The sequence below is a fragment of the Sciurus vulgaris genome (assembly GCF_902686455.1).
Source record: "Sciurus vulgaris genome assembly, chromosome: 18".
NCBI lineage: Eukaryota > Metazoa > Chordata > Mammalia > Rodentia > Sciuridae > Sciurus > Sciurus vulgaris.
Genome location: NC_136479.1, coordinates 11,427,416 through 11,448,279, shown reverse-complemented (window position 1 = coordinate 11,448,279; position 20,864 = coordinate 11,427,416). Strand labels below are relative to the sequence as shown.

The following is a 20,864-nucleotide window of genomic DNA, read 5'->3' as shown; positions in this document are numbered from 1 at the left end:
CTTGCTCTCTTTTCTTAGCTCTTAACTATTATTTTGGGGGCAGTATTTGTCTTTGTAAACTTCTGGAAGTGTAGCTTATGCCATAGACCATGGAAGGCACAGGTGACATTAAATGGTTCAGGTCATGGCCATTTCTTATGTGTTTATGTACATGATGTTAAATTTATTGTTCTACAGCGTTTTTCAAATGGCAGTTGTTGACTCGTAAATATTTGAAACAACAAGGGTGCTTCTCCATTAAATTCAAATCCTTATAAAATCAGGTGATAGATACAAACTGGGTGAGATGCAGGCTAACATCTGATTTATCAGTTATGTGACCATCTTACACAGCAAATCAAAGTAAATGTTGATTAAAAGGCTTAGTTATGACTTTATATATGTTTATTGATCAATCTGATATTGCTAATACTGTGCAGGTCTATTTTTCAAAAGAATTGGATGGTAAATTCATTTTGTCATTTCACTTTTCAGATATTTTTGTCTTTTTTTGGGTGCTTTGGGATGAACCAGGGCTTCTTATGTACCAAGCTAGCACTCTATCACTGAGTTACACACTCAGCCCTATATAGAAAACTTCATTTTAAAGTGGAGCATCTGTCCATTCAGATTTTTTTTTTTTAAATCTAGATATATATCCAAAATCGTTGAATAGAGGATAGGATTCAGGAGTCGTCCTGTGATTTTGCACTAAAAGTTCCTGCCAAACTTGATTTTTTTTAAAGTTTATTTTTCTTTACAAAAAAAGAATATTTCCTTCATCTTTGAAGGGGAAAAATTCCAACAGGATTTGCAATGTAAAATAATTTTACTGTTCTGTCTTGGAATAACTTGGTAAAGTATAGTTATCTATTCTTAATACACTTAGAAAGTGGAGAAAGCTGTTGCTTCTTTCGACATCTTTATTTTCTTGGTGTTGACATCATTTTTACTTACTTGCAGGTATGATTTATGATGTTGAACTTGGATTTTTTACCTTTTCTCAAGAGTCCCTCTATATGAAAACATTCAGCATTTGCCCCCAACATTATCTCAAGCTGGTAATTTCAGGGGAAAAAATACAGTTTTTTTTTTTTTTTTCAGAAGATTAATCTGTTTTGGCACTAGGCTTTTCTAAATGTAAAATTAGAAAAAAAAAATTACCAAAATGTGCATAATCCTAACATAAATTTAGATGACTATCAAATGTCTGTGTGTATATTTTATTTTGTTCTCATCAGATTTATGTTTTAAAAGTAAACCATGAAGGGAAATAAATTCTATTTCTGTGGATTTTTTTTTTTTTTTTTTTCCCAGGGGGTGGGATATGCTGGGGATTAAACCCAGGGCCTTGCACATGCTAAGCATGTGCTCTGCCATTAAGCTACACTCCCAGCCCATAATGATGTTTTGTTTTTTTGAGATGAAGTCACTATGTTGCTCAGGCTGGCCTCAAACAAGTGATCCTCCTGCTTCAGCCTCCCAAGTAGCTGGGACTGCAGAAATGTTCCACTCTGCCTACCTCTGCATTATTTAAAATTAGCATTTAGTGGCATCGGTTAAGCCTTTTGGGGAAGCTTTATTGAGTCAGATGTTGAGAAAATCTCAAGACAGCTGTATGCAGTATGCAAAGATCAAATGTAACATAAAGTGTTGTCTTGTGGTGCTGGAAATGGAACCCAAGGCTTTATGTGCTGTTGGCAAGTCCCGACCCAATATAAGGTGTTTTCTAAGCCACACTTGCTGGAAGAATGTCCCACAAGGATTTTGCATGGTGCCATTGTGTCCTTTTGTGACCTAGTTACCTCCCACGTGCCTCCTTGCTTTGTTGGCATCAGGATGAGAGTTGTAGGAGAGCTGCACCCTGGCAAGCAGGACCCGCCCACTGCTAATGACCATCCTTGTAGAGTGCCCTCTGAGTTTATATTGCAGTCTCTCTGATCGGGAAATAAGTTGCCTTCTTTTATAACCTTGGTCGGTTTCAATCGATGCATGGAAAACCAACTTTAGAGAAGAGCCTTTGGTCAAATCCTTTTAGGCTGAAAAGTTAAAAATATTCTCTGCTTTTCTTTTTGTTGTACCACAAAAAGCACAAAGTCCAACTTTTGCCTTATGTTTTATTAATAGTCATCTGTCTCCACAAGACACCTTGAACTCCCTTGTAGATAACCTTTTATGAAGGTTTTTGGGAAGGCTGCTTTCCATTTACCTCAGTTCTTAGTAAGAGAAAGGAAATGAGCACATCTTTTTATTTTGGCTATTTGCTGGGAGTGAGGGAATTTTAAAGGCAAAGGTGCATGCCTGCAGTTTCCTGTAGAGGTTCTGCCGGTTCTAGATGCAGGGTTCCACGTGGGGTGCAGTCCTCTCTGGGATGACACTGCTTTCTGTTCTTTGCTGCTGTGGAGGAGACATAACAAGCAGTGGCATTCTCTTAGATAAATTGTTTCTTCCTGTGTAAGGAAGATAAAACTATTCACCTTCCATGGAGGCTGCAGGATTGCATGAGATATGAAAGGACTGGGTAGTTGTAGAACTCACAGATGTCTGGTGTGTGTTTTCTTTTCTGAAAAGATGGGAGGTGAGGCGGGCAGGGAGGACTGGGAAGATGTTGGTCAAAGGATACAGAATTTCAGTAAGAGTAAGTTCAAGAGATCTTCTGTACATCATCAGTGTGACTGTAGTTAATAGCAGTGTATTGTCAACTTGAAAACTGTGAAAGAGTAGATTTTAAGTGTTCTCACCACCAGAAAAATGTATGTAAAATAATGTGTGTGTAATTAGCTTGTGCTGGCTGTTCCACAGTGTAAGCGTATTTCAGAACATCATGTTGTACATCATAAACATATGCCATTTTTATGTGTTAGTTAAAAAATAATGACAAATAGAAGAGGCCCTAACATGGTGGGGATTGAATAAAAGTAGATGTACTCTGGGCTGGAGTGTAGCACGTGGTAGGCCACCTGCCTAGCATGTGTGAGGCCTGGGCTTGATTCTCAGCACTGAAAAAGAAGTGTTATGTGATATGGGCATTGTTATGTGTTTAGTTTAATGATATAGAAGAGGTCGTAACCATGTAGTCATAAACTTGGAGCACAGCAGCAACAAATACAGAGTGCCTACTTTTGCTTATTCCTGCTCTTAATTGTTTGCTTATGAAATGCAGATGAAGTTTGGGTCGGATTGATACATAATGACAGCAAGAGTGCTTTGATTTGGAGCATTCAGAAAAGTTCCCTTATTCCAGTGGCTCTAATGCATAGGCTTGTGGGAGGTTGTAGAGGTGCGTACAGAGGGGAGGGGAGAGAGCGCCGGTGGTGCCTGAAGTAAAGCCTGCTGCTGTTTTCTCTCCCTCTGTGCAGAGCTGTCAAAACTGGCAGCAAATTGGGTTTTTGTTTTGTTTTGTTGATACTGAGGAGCACTTAACCACTGATCCACATCCCCAGCCATTTTTATATTTTATTTTGGGACAAAGTCTTGTTGAGTTGCTCAGACCTCTCTAAGTTGCTGAGGCTGGCTTTGAACTCTTGATCCTCCTGCCTGCCTCCCAAGTTATTGGGATTATGGGCGTGTGCCACCACCCCTGGCAGAAGAAAGCATATTCTGATTTTGTTGGATGAAATTCTCTGTAGATGTCTGTTAAGTCCATGGTGAACTTCAGGACAATAGTGTGAGTCTAGTTTTTCCCTGTATTATGGGCGGTGTGGGAAACCAGGTGGGTGGTATGTACTTAGTAGAGTGTCCTCAGAGGGCAGTCCCTCCACATGGACAGGAGAAGTGATGCCAGTATACAGTGCCGACGAAGTGCTTTACATAAAGAACGGCAACTTAGAAGTTCTCTAAAATAGTTCATAATTGTCTTCGTAGCTTGTTTTTTTGTTGATGCTTATGTTTTTGGTGCTGGCGTTGAACCCAGGGCCTCACTCATGCTAAGCATGCACCTCCAGCTCCCTAATTTATGTTAATTTAAAAGGTTTTGTTGCAGAGTTGGGCTGTGAATGAGAGGGAAGCACCTGCCCTTTGTGCCAGGTGCACTCACAGGGGTCGAGGTGCTGGCGAGGCCGCGGGAGTTGGGAGGCTGTAGAGTGAAGCAGGAGACCTCCATCGTCTGTGCCGTTCCCATCCCCTCCCAGGAGCCCCTGGTGCTGCCAGAACCCCGGCCAGGGCAGGCAGGACAGGCAGATTAATAGCAGTGGTAATCGCAGGGTCCTTCTTCCTACTGGCTATCTCTCCCAAGAGCTTGGTAGTCATTACTCTTCATTTTTATATTGAAGATGCTGGAATAAAGGGGTAACACAAATCTTTTCTTTTTTTTTTTTTTTCTTCGTGGTGCTGGGACTTGAACTCAGGGCCTTGTGCTTGCAAGGCAAGCACTCTACCAACTGAGTTATATTCCCAGCCCAACACAAATCTTTTCAAATCTGAAGTCCTCTGCCCCATAGCTTTCACCTTAAGTGGATCTGGAACCTGCTAGAGGGAGCTTGGCTCACTGTAAGCTACTGGATGTGGGCCTGGTGCTACTGCAGTACTCTTTAATCATAAGGAACTTGGGACATGAACCTTTTAGTTAAAATGGAGCCTGTTTTCAGCCTCTTTAGATTATGCAAATTTTGGAGTTAGGTGTCATAGCACAGATGCTGACAGCAGCCCTGAGTTCAGAAGGCCTGAAGCCAGTTTCTCTCTAGTTTACCAAATGCGTTTTCTTCTATTACACAGGATGTGTTTTGCCAGGTATGGTTGCGCACGCCTGTAATCCCAGTGGCTTGGGAGGCTGAGGCAGGAGGATGGTGAGTTCAAAGCCAGTCTCAGCAAAAGTGAGGTGCTAAGCAACTCAGTGAGACCCTGTCTCTAAATAAAATATAAAATAGGTCTGGGGATGCGGCTCAGTGGTCGAGTGCCCCTGAATTCAGTCCCTGGCAGCCCCCCCAATCCCCCCCCCCCACCAAAAAACAGATGTGTTTTATCCTTGCATATCTGAACCAAAGCCCTGAATTTTGCCCAGTCATGTTCATGTCACTTCCTGTTCCCTAGATTACTCAGATAAAAAGAATATTTAAGAATAGACTTGATTTGGTTGCCGTGGAAGTTGTTAGTACTGATTTTCATAAAGGGGAAAACTCAGGGAATGTTAGGACGGTGAATTCTTGTGCCTTAGGTCAGGTTTTCAAGACTGGATTCTGGTTCTTGTTCCTGTGACTTCTTAGGGAAAGGAGTGCTTACCTCAGGTCCATATCCCCATGTTTCATTTCTGCCTCACAGTCTTCCGCGTGCGCGTGCTGTGTGTGTGTGTGTGTGTGTGTGTGTGTGTTTTGCTGGGATCTACTCCAGGGCCTCACAGATGCTAAGCAAGTGCTCTACCCCGGCACTATGCACCCGGTCCCTCTCCGGCACAATCTTGGCTGCAGAAAGATTTACCAGGTAAGCCCCTTCTGTGACTTCATCAAAAGCCTGCTTTCCTGAGCAACCTTTGGGGCACCCCCAGCATCCTCCACGTGGTGAACTAGCCCTACGGACACTCTAGGGCTGTCCTTGGGCTGAGCTCTTCTAGTCTTATCTTTTTTGTGTCTACTTTAAAATGTATTTCCCTCTTGTTTATCTTGTTTATCATTACACTAAAAAAGTCATTTGTTGAGGTGGAAAGAAATCAGTCTACCCCCGGATGTATATTTAAGCAGCTTGCCTTCTCCATGGTGGGGCATTATATAGTATCCTGTGGCCAACATAACAAATTACTGTGCAAACGCAGTGGCTTAAAACAGCCGAGATTTATTCTTTCAGTGCTGGAGACCAGAGTTCTAGATCAAGCTATCAGCAGAGCTGCTCTCCCCACCCCTATGGCCTGCTCTCACTCTGGTGGCTGCTGGCTTTCCTCAGTGCTCCTCTACTTGGGGTCACATGCCACCTTCTCCTCTGTGTGTGCCTGTCTTCTTTTGTCTCTCTTATAAGGACACTTGTGATGGCATTTAAAGTTCATTTAATTTAATAACCTCTACTAAGACCCCTTTTCAAATAAGACTACGATCACAGGTTCAGAGGATTGGAATGTGGACGTGTCTTTCTGGAGGCCACCTTTCAGCTCACTGTAGGCACATTAGTGGTGAAGTTGGCATTCTTAGGCATCCTGACCTTGCATTGGTCCTGACTGGGAGAAGTTGGGCATGGTGTTTTCAAGACTGTTTAGCATTTAATTTGTCATGTTCCAGCATCAGTGATGTGCTCTAAGAAATTTAGTAGCTTAGCCATTGATCACCTTCCACTATGCAGAATCTGTCACCTGCACTGTAGGTAATTTCTGACACAGTCCTCACCAGCTGTGATGCTGTCTGCATTTCAAAGCAGAGACACCTTCTTAGTGCTCCAGGAGTGGCAGAGTCAGGGGTAAACAGGTCCGTCCTCGCTGAGACTGTTCTTCTGCCACAGCACACAGGCTCTGGAAGAGGCAATGCTGCCGTGGTTGTGTATTTTCTTACAAGAAAGTGTTAGTCTCTTTGGAAGATTCCTTTTCTGTCTTTGGCCTGGGTGGCAATTCTAAAAGATGTTGAATTTGACCATCCGGTTATGTGGGGCTGGACTCCTCTGTCTGATATTTAATAGCCTGTGGTTTACAGGCCCTGTAGATGTTACCTTTATATAATGCTTCATTTAACATTTTTTATTTGATGTAATTTGATATGGTTCATTTGATGGAGACTGTTCCAATGAGCTGCTGGTTTTCTTTTCTTTCTTTTTTTTTTTTCTCCTATCCTCGTTCCTAGTGTTGGTTCTGCTTAAGAAAGGATGCAAGCTGGCTTCAGGACAAATGTTGGGTAATGCTCTATTTGTCAAAACAGCAAGTGGCTGGATTGAAAATTGTATCCCCCCACCTGAGTGAAATTAAAATAAGTGATGCCACAGTGACTCTCTTCTGGCCAGTGGTTATCCTTACTCTACACAGGAGTTCCAGTGAGCAAAATAAATGAGCTTATTTTGTGAGAGATGTTTGCATGCTTCCTACCCTGAAGACAAAATTAGTTTTTTATAGCACATAAATATGTATAATGATGAGCCCTTGCATAGGAGGTTCTTATGAAGTGCTTTTACTGCTGTGCCCTGGAGGAAACACCAAGACCATTTGCAAGTACAGTAGAGCCAGTAGCCGGGAAGGGTTTTAGTTCTCTATAGGAAGGCTTGGGACTTGGGGTGAGCTGCATATTAATTCATTGCTCAAATTGTGTTGGGATTAGATTGCATTACTGTTTCTATATCCCAGCCTTCAGTGGTATAAGAGGTTGCAGTTTTACTTGGATACCTCTTTTTTTTTTTTTTTTCCCCCAGATAAAACAGGAGTGTAGTCTTTTTATGGGGGCGGGGGGTAGCAGGGATTAAACTCAGGGGAACTCTGCCACTGAGCCATATCCCCAGTTCTGTTTTGTATTTTATTTAGAGACAGGGTCTCTCTGAGTTGCTTAGCGCCTCGTTTTTGCTGAGACTGGCTTTGAACTGGCTTTGTTCCTCCTGTCTGTCTCTGAGCCACTGGGAACACAGGTGTGTGCCACTATAACCCAGCAAGAGTGTAGTCTGGATAGAAGTAGAAAGTGGCACTCAAAATTGAACCCAAGGCCTCATGCATTCTAGGTAGGCGTTTTACCACTGAGCTGTATTGCCAATTCTTTACAATTTCTTTCATTCTTTTTTTTTTTTTTTTTTTTTTTTTTTAGTTTGGAAACAGGGTCTTGCCAAGTTGCATAGACTGGGCTCAAATTTGTGATCTTCCTGCTTCAGACTCCGACACATAGCTGGGATCACAAGTGTCTGTTATTATACCTGATGACAACAGCAAATTTTTACTTGGGGAGTGAAATACTGTTTTTAGGAGGAAGAATAAAGAGATTGGGAACTTAAGGGTTTTACTTTTGGTATAGAGAAAGACCAGAGTAAACACTGTACTTTATTAAGACATGTCATGACTTTAGAAGTGTTTCTGGATCATTCAGGCCTGTGATCATGTGTGCACATCTGATGTTACATTAAATAAGACTGTGTGTCCAAATACCCCTGGGCACCCCTGAGCAGCACTGATTCCCTGGTTTTCCTGATGGTGGCCCTGGTGTGTGGGCAGATGTGACTGGGAATCCCAGAGCCCAGGTAGCATCTCTTTTGCACTGCACAGACAACAGGGTTGTCCTTGGATCTGTGACCACGTGGCTCAGTGCACTGCCTGTTTTCCCATTGCCTTGGTTTCACTGTCCCCACAGCCCTTCCCCGGACAGCAGCCTTCTTTCTTCTGTCTGGGCTCATGTACCATCACGTGAAGCTGTACTTCAGTGAGCCCTTAGAGTATTACAAAAGAATGTTTCTGAGATCTTCACTCGTATCCTGAGCTCTTGCTTCACTTGTGCACCCTAGGAGTGTGGGAGGCTATCCTTGTCCTGGCCCCTCCTGCTGGACTCAGGGCTCGCCATTTGCCTGAAGACTTCGGAAAACAGTTCGGGTTAAAAGACAGAGGCATGAGGGTTCCCAGCAGAGAGAAGGGAGGGCGCACTTGCCTAGGGCTAGGGTGGGAGCTGGGATCTGTGTCCTACTCGCCCTACCCCCTGGCCTGGTGGCCAAGGGCAGGCCACTGAACATGGAAAAACCTGCCCCTGCATTCCTCCTGTAAAAGGACCCCTGCTTTCCTACCTGTCCTGCAGACCACAAAGTGTCACATGAGGCTGAACAGGCAGTGGTAAATAGTGTCATTTTTAGTCATGAAGTTGGTACTTTAAAAAATTATTTTCTAAATTTAAAAACAAAAAGTCGACTCGATTCCTCAGCAATAAAGGAAAAAAAATGCTGTTATTTTAGTGTATTTCCTACTATTTTCTGTGTCTATTTCATTTGCTAATTGAGACAAGTGTTCCTCATTTGCCTTATTTTTCATTTATTTCAAGATGGTCTTTTGCTGTTTTGCCTGAGTTGGTCTCAGATGCATGATCTCAAGTGATCCTCCTGCCTCAGCCTCCTGAGTAGCTGGGACTATAACTGTGGGCCACCAAGCCTGGCTAGTGTTCCTCATTTACCGATTAATATTATACTAGTTATGTAAATTCGTAACTTAAAAATATATAATGAGTTCAGAGGACATTACAACTAGTGGTCAGTGTCATGTGGACAGCCATCTCCGCCCTGTCAGGTGGATCTGCCATGGTTTCTTCACACTCGTCCCTTGCCAGTTTGCCCTCTTCTCAGTTTGCCCTTCCACACATGGCATTCTCTCCAGGGCATGGCAGGACCAGTTTTTGTTTTTGAAGAGGTAGGGCCTTGCTGTGTTCCCCTGACTGGCTTTGAACTCCTGGGCTCAAGCAGATCCTCCTGCCTCAACCTCCCAAGTAGCTGGGACCACGTACAGGTGATCGCCACTGCACCAGCTTGTGAACTGCTTTTTAATGTGACCATCAGCACACCTCTTTCATTCATTTTCTTCCTCTGCCTTCAGTTGCTGTACTGGAAAACCTGCTGCTATAAGAGGAAATTAAATATTTTCCTTCATTTCTGAATAAAACCAGTGATTTAGTCTGTAGATTGGTAATGCAGCATTTTGAAGAACTACAGTGCTCTTCAGCTTCCAGAGATTTAATTCTCCATGCAGAGTGTTTGTGAGTAACCTTCAGGACATGCATTTTTGAGTATCACATTTGCAATTTTGTTTTTTTGAGCACGGCTGCTAAAATGGGTTAATACTGGCATTATTTTGCAATTTTTTTTGGTATTCACTGAACAACTAGGGAATGGTTCAAATAAGCCATAGTCCAAAGCAAGGTCTTGTGTCATCAGAGAATAACCTTTGATCTGAGTGTGTTCCTTAGAGCAGCCTAGTGTGTTGTACGGTTGCCAGTGTGTTAAAGCTTGTTGGTAAGGTTGGAGAATTGTAATAAAGGTCACAAGTGTTTGATTCTTTGTATTATGTGCGTTGGGTTTGCCAGTCATCAGTGCTGCATTGGTGGCTAAATCTTAATTTGTAGCCAAGTCACAGGAAGAGGTTCTAATTTTGCTAATAAGATGTCAAGAGTCATTTGAGTTTTTTTTTTTTTTTTTTGATTCTTCAAAATGAGAATGACAGCTGTCAGCAATAATTTTCCCTAGATTATCTCTTGCAGAGAATCTTAATTGCTTGTCACAGTGTGACCTCCTGGTTTCAGGGAGTGGTAAAGCCTTGTGTTATTGCTTCCTGGATTTTGAGATTGTCCTTGTTATTTGTTTTAATAGTTTTGTGCTTTTCTAAGTCAAAATCATTTAATATAAACAAACCATTAAGACAAATTATTTTGAAGAAGTCAGTATAAGTTATTAAGCAACTGACTGGGGAATCATCTCCAATGGTAATTAACAGCAGTGTTGAACACAGTTTTCCTGTTAAATAGTGGTTCTCAGCCCAGAGTTTGAGTCAGTGACTCTTGGATGAGACCTGCATCTCTAACAAGTGTCCAGGTGATGCTGATACTGGTGAGCAACCACGTTTTAATAATGGTTCCAGGTCATCCTGAGAAGTTCTACATCTGAAATGAAAATTTTCAGTGACTAGTGAGCATTCTTAGATAGTCTGAGACACAGTGTCCTACTGCCCTGGTGGCAAAAGAGTTTGGAGGGTCGCTTTTTCTGGGTGCCATGTAGCATATTGGTAACAGAGATGAGGTGATTCTTTGGAAGTAAAGGCATTATGTGACTCATTAAGAGGCAGAGCTGAAATTATCCATCATGCTGACTGAGCAAAAGACCCTGGCGTATGCTATGCTTAACCTTGAATCTTTTCAGACTCATCTGCAAACCATGATCTCTAGCGTTGCCCGTAGTATATATACTCTTAAAATGTTAAAAAAAAAATGACAAATTTGAGTCAGATCATTGTGAATACCTGTAATCTCAGTGATTTGGGAGGCTGAGGCAGGAAGATCACAAGTTTGAGGCCAGCCTGGACAACTCAGCAAGACCACGTCAAAAAATAAAAACGGCTGGGACTGTAGCTCAGTGGTAGAGTGCCTGCCTAGCATGCTCAAGGTCAGGGTTTACTCACAGTACTGCAGAGAAAACCTGACAAATACCACAGCATTTGCTTTGTGACATCTAGAATGTGAACTTTGTTGCATAGTTTCTCAGGACAGAATTCTGGTATAAAATTGGCCTCTGTATGGGAATTTTAATTTTAGTCTTCAGTAGAGTCAAATAACCTTTAGAGGTCAGGTAGGAAAATGGTATTTCATCAGAAAGCTTTCAGGAATGTAGCAGTACTCCCTCACAGTTGTGATTGAGTGTCATGACTATATTATAGTCATCTCGAATCTTCAGGAAAATAGAAATAGTGTTTCATGCACATGTTGATTTGAGGATCTTTTTGATGACTGCAGATGAATGCCTTCTGGGAGAGTGTTCTTAGTATACAGTTCCCGGTGAAGGAGCACCCTGCTGTGTGCTATCAGCCTTTCTGCTTGCCCAGTGCATCTCCTCTTTCGTTAAGATGAAAACTGTCAAGTTCCCAAACCATATTTGATAAAATACAAGTATCAAATCATTCCAGAGAGTCAGCGCAGGCTCTCTGACAGCCAGTTTGGATGAGGCATGCGTGCATTGGAATGCTTTGGTTTTCCTTCCAAAGGGCAGCAGGGGCACCACAGCGAAGGCTTGCTTACACATGGCAGGAGGAGGCGGGAGGGCGTCGGGAAGGTTTACTTTGGTTCAGTTCCGCAGACGCTTAGCTACAGTTTTAGAGTCAGTTTCACAATCGCATGGCTCTCTCCAGAGCTGCAGTCTGCCAGGTCACACTCAGAGTTGGTTTCAGTGTTCTTCCTGGGGTTGGGGCTGTGCATTTCTCCCCGAAGCCCGGACGGGAAGGTGGAGGCTTGGGGAAGACTGAGAAGTGCTATTAATAATTCATTGGAAAGGGTTTCTGTCAAAAGTATTGAGAAAACAAACACCATAGGTAGGATTAACCAAACTTTTTGAAAAGGTATTTTGGATATGTTACCGGAGAATGAATTTTTATTTAAAAATTAGAGATACTACTTAAAATTCATATGAATTATTATAGGACAAATAGCCTACATGTATATTGCTTGACAAAAGACATCTCTCAGAAAAAAATTTTAAACACTTACATGGTGAGAGAAATTAGAGAAACCCCCTTTTCTTTTTAAGGTTAATCCATAGTTGTATTTGTAGGACAGTAGGTTTTTTAAACTCATTATTGAGCTCCCAAGAACTTTATAAGTAAAACAAAAAAGCCAGGCGTGGTGATGCATGCCTGTGATCCCAGTGATTTGGGAGGCTAAGGCAAGAGGATCTCAAGTTCGAGGCCAGCCTCAGTAATTTAGCAAAATAATAAATATTTTAGTAAAAATAAACAGAACAGGGGATGTAGCTCAGTGGTAAAGAACCCCTGGTTGCCATTGCTAGTACCAAAAAGAAAAAAAGAAAAAAAAATTGCCGACTATTCTACCCTAAAACACAAGACTAATTCAAATGGCATTTTCAGTAGGCTTCTTCTAAGAACATCTGTAGTAGCTTCCCCTGGTCTCTCTGTTCTGGTAGCCTTAATTTTTTATGTTTAAAAAACCTATGAAAACCTCAACGCACAAATAATTTTTTTGAATTTTTTTTTTTATTCTTTTTTTTCGTTTTAGAATTTGGGAACTGTGTCTAAATTTGCTAATTGAAGAATTGGAAATAATTTGAAGCATAACATTATTGAGCCTCCTACCCTTAGGCATGACTTCCCAGGTCTTTCCTAGGCTATGATAATGATAGCTGCCTTTCTTACTGAGAACCTTCTCTGCTAGGTGCTTTAGGTATTTTACTGTTTTCTGGCATTATAAATTGTATTGATTAAATTGGACAAATCAGCTTACAAAAGCAGAATAGTACACATTAACTTAAATTAGTGAACTAAAAATAAATTTGGTTTCTTGGCCATGGAATTTGGTTTATTAAATTATAGGCCGTACAAGCTTTCAAACCACAAACTACCGTAACAAGTTTTTTCTGACATTAAGAGAACAGTGTTGTTCATGCTGCTGGTTCCATTTGTAAACTAGATGATACCCTGCTTGGCTTTTGAATGCCTGGTAATATTGTGCCTTAATTGTAGGGCAGTGAAGCCAAACTAATTGCTCTTGGGTACTTAGGTTGCTTTCTTAATTTACTGTATAATGTAGTCTCTACCAGAAACACACAATGTACAGTTATCCAAGTAAAACTTATGAAAATCATCTTACACACAACAAAATGCCTGATATTTTATCCGTAATCTTGCAAATGGAGAAAATTGAATGACATTATAGAAAGTTGTAATTAAGTATTCTTCTTTAAGTGCCTTGTATCTATTTTGGAGATATACATAAAATGACTGCTATAGTTTGTATTACTAAGATAGGTTTTTTAACAAGGATTTTTAAAAAAAATTTTTTAGATGTATATGACACAATACCTTTACTTTATTTTTATGTGGTGCTGAGGATCGAACCCAGTGAACCCACACACTAGGCCTTACACACACTAGGCAAACGCTCTACCACTGAGCCACAACTCCAGCTCTTAAGATTGTTTTGCTTTGAACTTTTATTATGTTTTAAATGATGATAATGATATGGGCTTTTGAGACACTCTCTTGAGACCATGTGGTTTACCCAAGAGATTAGCATCTGTCCAGTGCCTTTGCATTTCATTAAAACAGAAAAGAAACTGATGCTGTCATTCTGTCCTCTGCTCACAAACACCATTCATGAGGGTGCCTTTTTAATGAGTAGGAGCAGGTATTCATGAGTTGGTAAGATGTTTTATATTTGTTTTCTTACCGTTTCTCTGAAGTAACAAGGCAGCTCTGCACAGAACTTTCAGCCTTCTGATGACTGATTTCACTCAGTTAAGCTGATACTTACAGAGCAACAACTGAGGGGCAGAAACTGTTGTAGGTTCGGGATACTGCAGTTCATTGGAGTTTTTCCTATTTATTTATTTTTGGCACTGGCAATTGAACCTGGGGGTGCTTTACCGCTGAGCTGCATCCCCAGCCCTTTTTATTTTTTACTTTAGACCGGGTCTTGCTAAGAGACTGCCCTTCAACTTGCGATCTCCCTGCCTCAGCCTCTCAAGTCCCTGGGATTACAGGAGTGTGCCATGCACCTGGCTTGTTTGTCCTATTTATGATAAATGTTTAGCCCAAGAGAAGAATCTCTGAATTGAATTTTAAGATCTCTAAAAATTATTTTAGAAATAGACCAGTATAATCAAGGGGCTTCTTAAGACATTTAATAGATACCTCTGTGCTTTTCTTAAGAAATTAGTCCATTACCTGTTTTTCTCATCTTTTTATAGGTTATTTCTTATGAGGGTCATGGATATCCCCTATCTAAACCTGGAAGGACCGGACTGTGAGTTAATTTTTATTTTCTCGTTGTATTTGTGCACTTAAGTGTGTGGTCTGAAGGACTAACAGAAAATATATTGAAGGAAATCTATTACTTAAACATGGGCAGTGATTTTTGTGGTTGGTATGAATAGTATGCTTAAGTTAATGGGACCCTGGGGCCTTCATTAGTCACCTCTTTACTTACATTTTCCGGTTTATGCATGAGTTGATTTTTAAAAAATGTCTTTGCTTCATTATTTCATTTTCCCTCAGAATTCTAATTTCATCACTTCTTATAAATATTTATAATAGATTTCAAGTTATGCTATCTATGTCAGTTACTTTCAAAATTTCTGTTTTCCAGTTACTTGAGTAGGTATATATTTAATTTTAGTGGATTAACGGGGTAGGTGGCCCTGTTAAAAACTGTAAAAGACTTGAGGGTGTAGCTTAGTGTGCATGAGACCCTACATTCCATCCCTTCACCAAAAAGAAAGAAGAAAAACAAAACCTCGGAAATCCAGTCTGTTTGGGGGATAATTGCTGCTACTTTTCTTATGTTTTACTTTTCCATTCCATTTGCCTTTTTTTAAAACCAGGGATTGAACCTAGGAGCATTTTACCAAGTTGCACCTCCAGTCCTTTGTTTTAACTCTTGAGACAGGGTCTCTATAAGCTGCTGAGTGTTTTGCTAAATTCTTAAGTCTGGCTCTTAACTTGAACTTGAGATTCTCCTGCCTCAGCCTCCAGATTGGGACTACAGGTGCACGCCACTGTACCGGCCCCTGGCTTTTCTCCTAGTCTCAGTTTATTTGCCTTAATTCATGGGTGAACTATACTTGGTGATACTAGTGTTGGGATGATATTTCATTGCCATGCTGGTGTGCCGAACTCCACATCAGTCTACCAGTCTCACAGCAGTTCTGTTAGCTAAATATCACCATTCCCAATTCATAGCCAAGAGTGGCCAGAATTGCATGGTGAAGCGGTGGTCTGGGATTAGAACCCAGTGTTGTGAGTCGAGACTGCCTCTGCTTAAAAGCTATCAATTCATTAAGTTTGGCCAGTGCATTATTATTTAAAAAAAAAACGAAACATATGGACAGCTAGATTAAAAGAAGGAGGTTAAATGTTTAGGGAAACTTCTAGAACAGAGTAGCCTTTCCCCCCCTTTGCAATATCTGCACAGGAGCCTTTTGAAAAGAGGAGATGATTCTGCATAGAGTTAGTTATCAAATTGTAGTGGACTGTATAGGTCTAGCTTGTGATGCAGAGTTCAGCCAATGCTAAGTATACTCTAGGGGTTGTTTGGAAATCATGAGGCATTCATAGCAGTTCCACTAGCTACTGTGAGGTAGTTTCATCAAAGGATCCCTGGTTCACTTGATTGCTTTTCACCTGTCGACCTTTAATCATGTATTTGTCTTGTAGTACAACCTAAACGTGATCATGTTCTCCATGTGACGTTCCCCAAAGAATGGAAAACCAGTGACCTTTACCAGCTTTTCAGTGCCTTTGGTAAGTGAACGGTGCAGATGCACATCTTAGGGTTTGGCTATTCTCTTGATATAGGTGGTTGTGGGTGGATAGACAGTTTTAGTTTGGGCATGAAAGAATGTAAATTCACAACAAGGTTTAATTTCATTCATGGATGTTTTTTGTGCTAATATGATCTGAGGAGCTAATATGTGTTAATATGATCTGAGAGGTTAATATGTGCTTAATTTGATCTGTGGATTAATAGGATTCACTTTCCAGTAGGATCCTATTAATCTATAAAAAGCAAGACACCATTACTGTGACTAGGGAACATAAACCCAGACTGAGAGTAAATAATCTTAGAATAAATTCAGAGAGAATGTCTGTTTCATAAGGGCAGGCAGTTTCTGCTTGAGATTATAATTAAAGCAACCAACACAATTGTCTGAGCTGACCAAGATATGAGATATTTATGAAGGAGGGTAGTTCTTTCCTTTTTACCAGGTCATGTGATTCTATTAATTTGACCAGACTTCTGGTTAGGATTTGTAGACTGTTCTGATTGCAAGCCTGCACCAATACCTCTTCCTTTTTTTTATTTAAGATGTTGATAGACCTTTTATTCATTTATTTATATGTGGTGCTGAGAACTGAACCCAGTGCCTCACACACACTAGGCAAGTGTTCTACCATTGAGCCACAACCTGAGCCCACATCAACACCTCTTTGTCTTAAGATATTAAGTTATTTAAGCAATCATTCTCTTTGGAAATTCTTAGATAAAATGAATGCTGCAAAAAGCTAAGTAAGACTGGTAACTGTTTATGCATTTCCTCAAGGGATAGTATGCAGACATTTGAAAAATATTTTATTTGTATTAATGATGTTGTTAACATTTTAATTCTTAGAGTAAAAAGTAGGTACAAAATAGGATTCCTGTATAGCTAATACTATTTTATAAAACTGTATATAGAAATCTGACTGATAGTACCGTGCCATCAGCACATGAATGCTTTATTTTTCCTTTTGTGCTTTTTTGCATTTTCTAAAGTAAGCATATATTACCTCTTATAAGTAAAAACAAATTTAAAAACTTTAAAACTTCACATACTTTATTTTTAGAAAAATATGTGAAAGGCATCTTTCTGGAAAATTATCCTGCTCTTTGCAGATAGTCTAGATGTTCTCTGAAATCCTAGTTGCTTTTTAATTTAAATACAGATAAAGAAATGCAGTTGAATTTCAAGGCTCATTTCTTTTGGACGCTTTCGTTGATTCACATCAAATTCTTATTTCTGTGTTGTCAAACTTTAATTGACTAAATTAAGTAAAATGCTCCAAGTAGAATTTTTCAGTTTAATTAAAAAAAAAAATTAGCTGTGTGACTTTGGGCAAGTATTCTTTGTTTCCTCATTGGAGAAAATGATTGTGATGATGATGATGATGCTGATAATAATAATAATACCTTTTCATTGATATGCCACTAAGATCAAATGAGCCAATCATTAGAAGGCAATTAGAAAAGTGTGTGACATAATAGTAACTACTTGTGTTAGTCAGCTTTGCATCACTGTGAACAAAATACCCAACAGAGAACACTGGAGAAGTAGAAGAGTTTAATTGGGGCTCATGGATTCAGAGATCTCAGTCCATGGAAGGCTGACTCCATTGCTCTGGGTGCAAGGGGAAGGGCCCAGTGCAGGAAAGCTGCTGAGCTCGGGGTGGAGTCAGGGTGCAGAGAGGAGGGGGCAGGGGCACAGGGAAGAGTAGCCCTTCCAGGGCACACCACCAGACCCAGCTCCTTCAGCTATGTCTAGCCTGCCCAGTCATCCATTGAGCCTAGGATGGACTCATTAGGTTGCAACTGTCACAGTCCGTCACTTCACCTCCGAACATTTCCTGCATTAACACAGAAACTTTGGGGCAACGCCTCACGTCCAAACCATAGCACTACTCAGTAGAAGTTAGCTGTTGTTACCTGTCTAAAAGTAACTCACACCCAGGGCAGAGAGTAACCAAATGACAGCACCTGATTTTTCTAACTGTGTGAATCAGTGTTGTGCCTTACTCGGCTAAAAGTAAGGATTTTTGTTTTTTCCTTTGATAGTTAAAACAAAACACTTTTCAGAAATTCCTAACTTTCAGAAATTTTAGTAGGAATGAAAACATTTTTTTATTGCTAGAGTCTGGTGATGTTTTCCTATTTTGTAAAGTCCAGTCCTCTGTATTTTTTTCAAGGGCACTGTTATGGATCCGACAGGTCTCTGCTCTTCCCTTCTGTTTTCTCCAGCCGCCTGGGCCCCTGCTATTCTCCTAGCATTTCCCCCTCCATTCTGTCCTATTTATGTTTAGTCTTTTGTATTTGCCTTTCAGTCTGTATATGTCATTGGTTTTAAGGTAGCTCTTTGCTTCTGTTTGTCCCCATTGCTGATCTGACTTGGTTTTTTCTCTGGCTCCTTCGTTTTCTTGTCCTCCATTCTGCCTCTTATTCTCTTCAACATTGATTTTGTTCCTTATTACTGTGATGTGTTTTGACTCATTTTTGTTTACTGTTCTTCAGTTTCAAAGTTTGTGTCTATATTAGTCCATTTTATGTTTGCCAGTAACACAAGAGACAGGTGAGTTTTGGTCAGGGTGTTGGAGGTACAAGATCAAGGGCCCACACATCTGGTGATGGCCTTCTTACTGACAGAATTCTCAAGTACTGTAGGGCATCACAGGCAAGAGACTGGGGAGGTGTGTATCCGTCTGGATCTCTCTCCCTCTTATCATGAAGCCACTTTAATGGTTTCATCTAATTCTAATCATTTCTGAAAGCCTCCCATCTAAACAAAGTCAGATTACATCCCCCCACCTCTTTTTGTGGTGCTAGTGATATAACCCTGGACCTCATGCATGCTAGGCAAATGCTAGGCAAGCAATCTACTAATGAACTACAGCACCTGCCCCCAGCCAATTTTTTATTTTGAGAGAGTTTCACAAAATTGCCCATACTGGCCTTAAACTATTGATCCTCCTGTCTCAGCCTCCCAAATAGCTGGGATTACAAATTTCCACCCTCTTAAGAGTGGGTCTTAAATTTGAGCATGATTTTGGGGAGTAGGGCAACCACTGTGTTCAAACCGTAGCAATCTCGAAAAAGAAACAGAAGTGCTTTCGAACATGGATGATCTATGAGTTCTGTTAGTGGTCTTGAGAGGGAAAAAGTTCTCCAGCCCTGGACTAAATGATGATGTGTTCCAGGATTCAATCCAATTGGAGCTTTCTTTTCCTTTTAAAACAAATTTCTATAAGCTGCTTATTTCTCCTGAAATTTTAACAGAAAAACTACTATAGTGAATTTAAGTTTTAAGCAGGCTGACCTGTAGTGCTGAGATTTTTGAATCAGGTTTTTTTTTTTTTTTTCCCCTGCTTTTAACCAGCATCTCTATAAACATCAGATCTATAAAGTAAATCTGAGAGTTCTCTAAATGGTGAAGTGCTCACTTTACTTTCAATTTAATGTTAACAGGTAGCATTCAGATATCCTGGATTGATGACACATCGGCTTTCGTCTCTCTCAGTCAACCTGAACAAGTGCCCATTGGTGAGTGTTTGGGGCATCTGTTTTGTGTGTAGAGTGTGAGCTCACTCTCAATTAAAAAGCTATTGAGTAGAGTATCAAAAAAATGTGTCATTCAGCTACATATTCAAATAGATTTCAAGCTTCATGATTTAAAAGGTGTGAAAATTTTAAATTATATTTATTTCTTTATTTAATGAAGTGTTTAATAATCTAAAAGGTGAGAAAATTTTAAGTGAGATGCCTGTTTCTTTTAACAAAGAGTAGCACATTAAGATTATATAATTCTGATAATGTAACTCACAAGTAATTATGTATGAACACTTCTGTGAACATACAAATTTGTATCAGAATATTTTTGTTTAGTTATCTGACCATCTCATGAACACAGGCTGTGTTGTAGAGGTTAGAAGCATAGGCTCTGGAATCATACTGCTTCACCACTGGTAATCGTGTGACCTTGGGCATGTTATTTAACCTTGATAAACTTGTGCTTATCTCTGTGAACTAAGGATAATAGTATGATCTTGTTAGGGTTATTGTGAGGATTACATGAGATTATGTGTATAAAGCTTGGCATAGTTTTGAGCTTTTATGATAGTTATTTAATAGCAGATTTCACTGTGAAGTTTATTTCAGGAACATATGACACCTGAAGATAGTGTTGGATGCAGGGTGTGAATAGTGTTGCTTGTTAAGTGTTTTGATTTTTGCTTAGATATGTTTCTGTGATTTGTTCCTCCACAATCTTTAGAAAGGTGGTTTAAAGAGAACCCAATCCAAAGGGATCAACTTATTAGAAAGCTAAAGAGACCTTCAAACAATGGGCAGGCACCAAGGTGCGGCTTCAGTGTGGTTGGAAGAGAACTGAGCTGGAACTCCTGACCTGCAGCCTGTTCTTATCTCCTCTGCTCAGTGTCTTTGCTCCAGCTGCCTTGCTGGTCACACTCTAGTGACACAGAAGCCGTGCAGTGGGGAGGGAAGGAGATGTGTAGGCTTCGGGATCTGACCTGGGACCCACTGCAGCTCCGCTGCTTGTCTGCATGTGTCCTTGTGAAAGTTACGGGGACCTCTAAGCCTTAGGTTCTGTGTCTGTAAGAGGTGGGTGGCAGAGTTCCTTTGCAGGTAGGTGCAAGGGTGCAATGAGATCATGATGTTAAGTTCCCAGCAAAAAGCCTGGTACTCCACCTCAGTGTTTGACAAATGGCGGTTGATTATTAAGATAACCTGCTTGACTTCCCTTCTGTGAACAGAAAGAATGAGACTGTAAAAATGCTTTGAAATCTGTAGAACACTAGTTAGTGGTATTTATTTGAAAATACAAGGATGAATCCTTATTTAGGTGTTGGAGTGTCAGGGTTCCTTTTAATGTTCCTGCTGAATAATGATTGCTTCCTTACTTATTATTGGAAAAATCTTCAAACAGTAGCTTTTAATCTAAGTATTTTATTCAGTGATAACTGACTTCTGGGAGCTACGTGTCAGATTCAG

General features: G+C 40.5%; 2 protein-coding genes across 7 annotated transcripts in view; one reads left to right on the top strand and one right to left on the bottom strand.

Annotated features, from left to right (window-relative positions):
* PARN (poly(A)-specific ribonuclease) overlaps window positions 1–20,864 on the top strand; it is a 578,557-nt gene that overhangs the window by 44,704 nt on the left and 512,989 nt on the right. For all 6 annotated transcript variants that reach the window (XR_013760652.1, XM_079120583.1, XM_079120580.1 and 3 more), the window contains 3 exons: window positions 14,299–14,354; window positions 15,764–15,850; window positions 19,323–19,397. Coding sequence is in view for 5 of the 6 variants with exons in the window: in XM_079120583.1 (XP_078976709.1) it covers window positions 14,299–14,354; window positions 15,764–15,850; window positions 19,323–19,397 (218 nt within the window). In the remaining variant the exon portion in view is untranslated. The remainder of the gene's footprint in view (window positions 1–14,298; window positions 14,355–15,763; window positions 15,851–19,322; window positions 19,398–20,864) is intronic.
* MRTFB (myocardin related transcription factor B) overlaps window positions 1,479–20,864 on the bottom strand; it is a 386,264-nt gene continuing 366,878 nt past the window's right edge. The window contains exon 18 of the transcript XR_013760651.1: window positions 1,479–1,491. The gene's annotated coding sequence lies outside the window, so the exon portion shown is untranslated. The remainder of the gene's footprint in view (window positions 1,492–20,864) is intronic.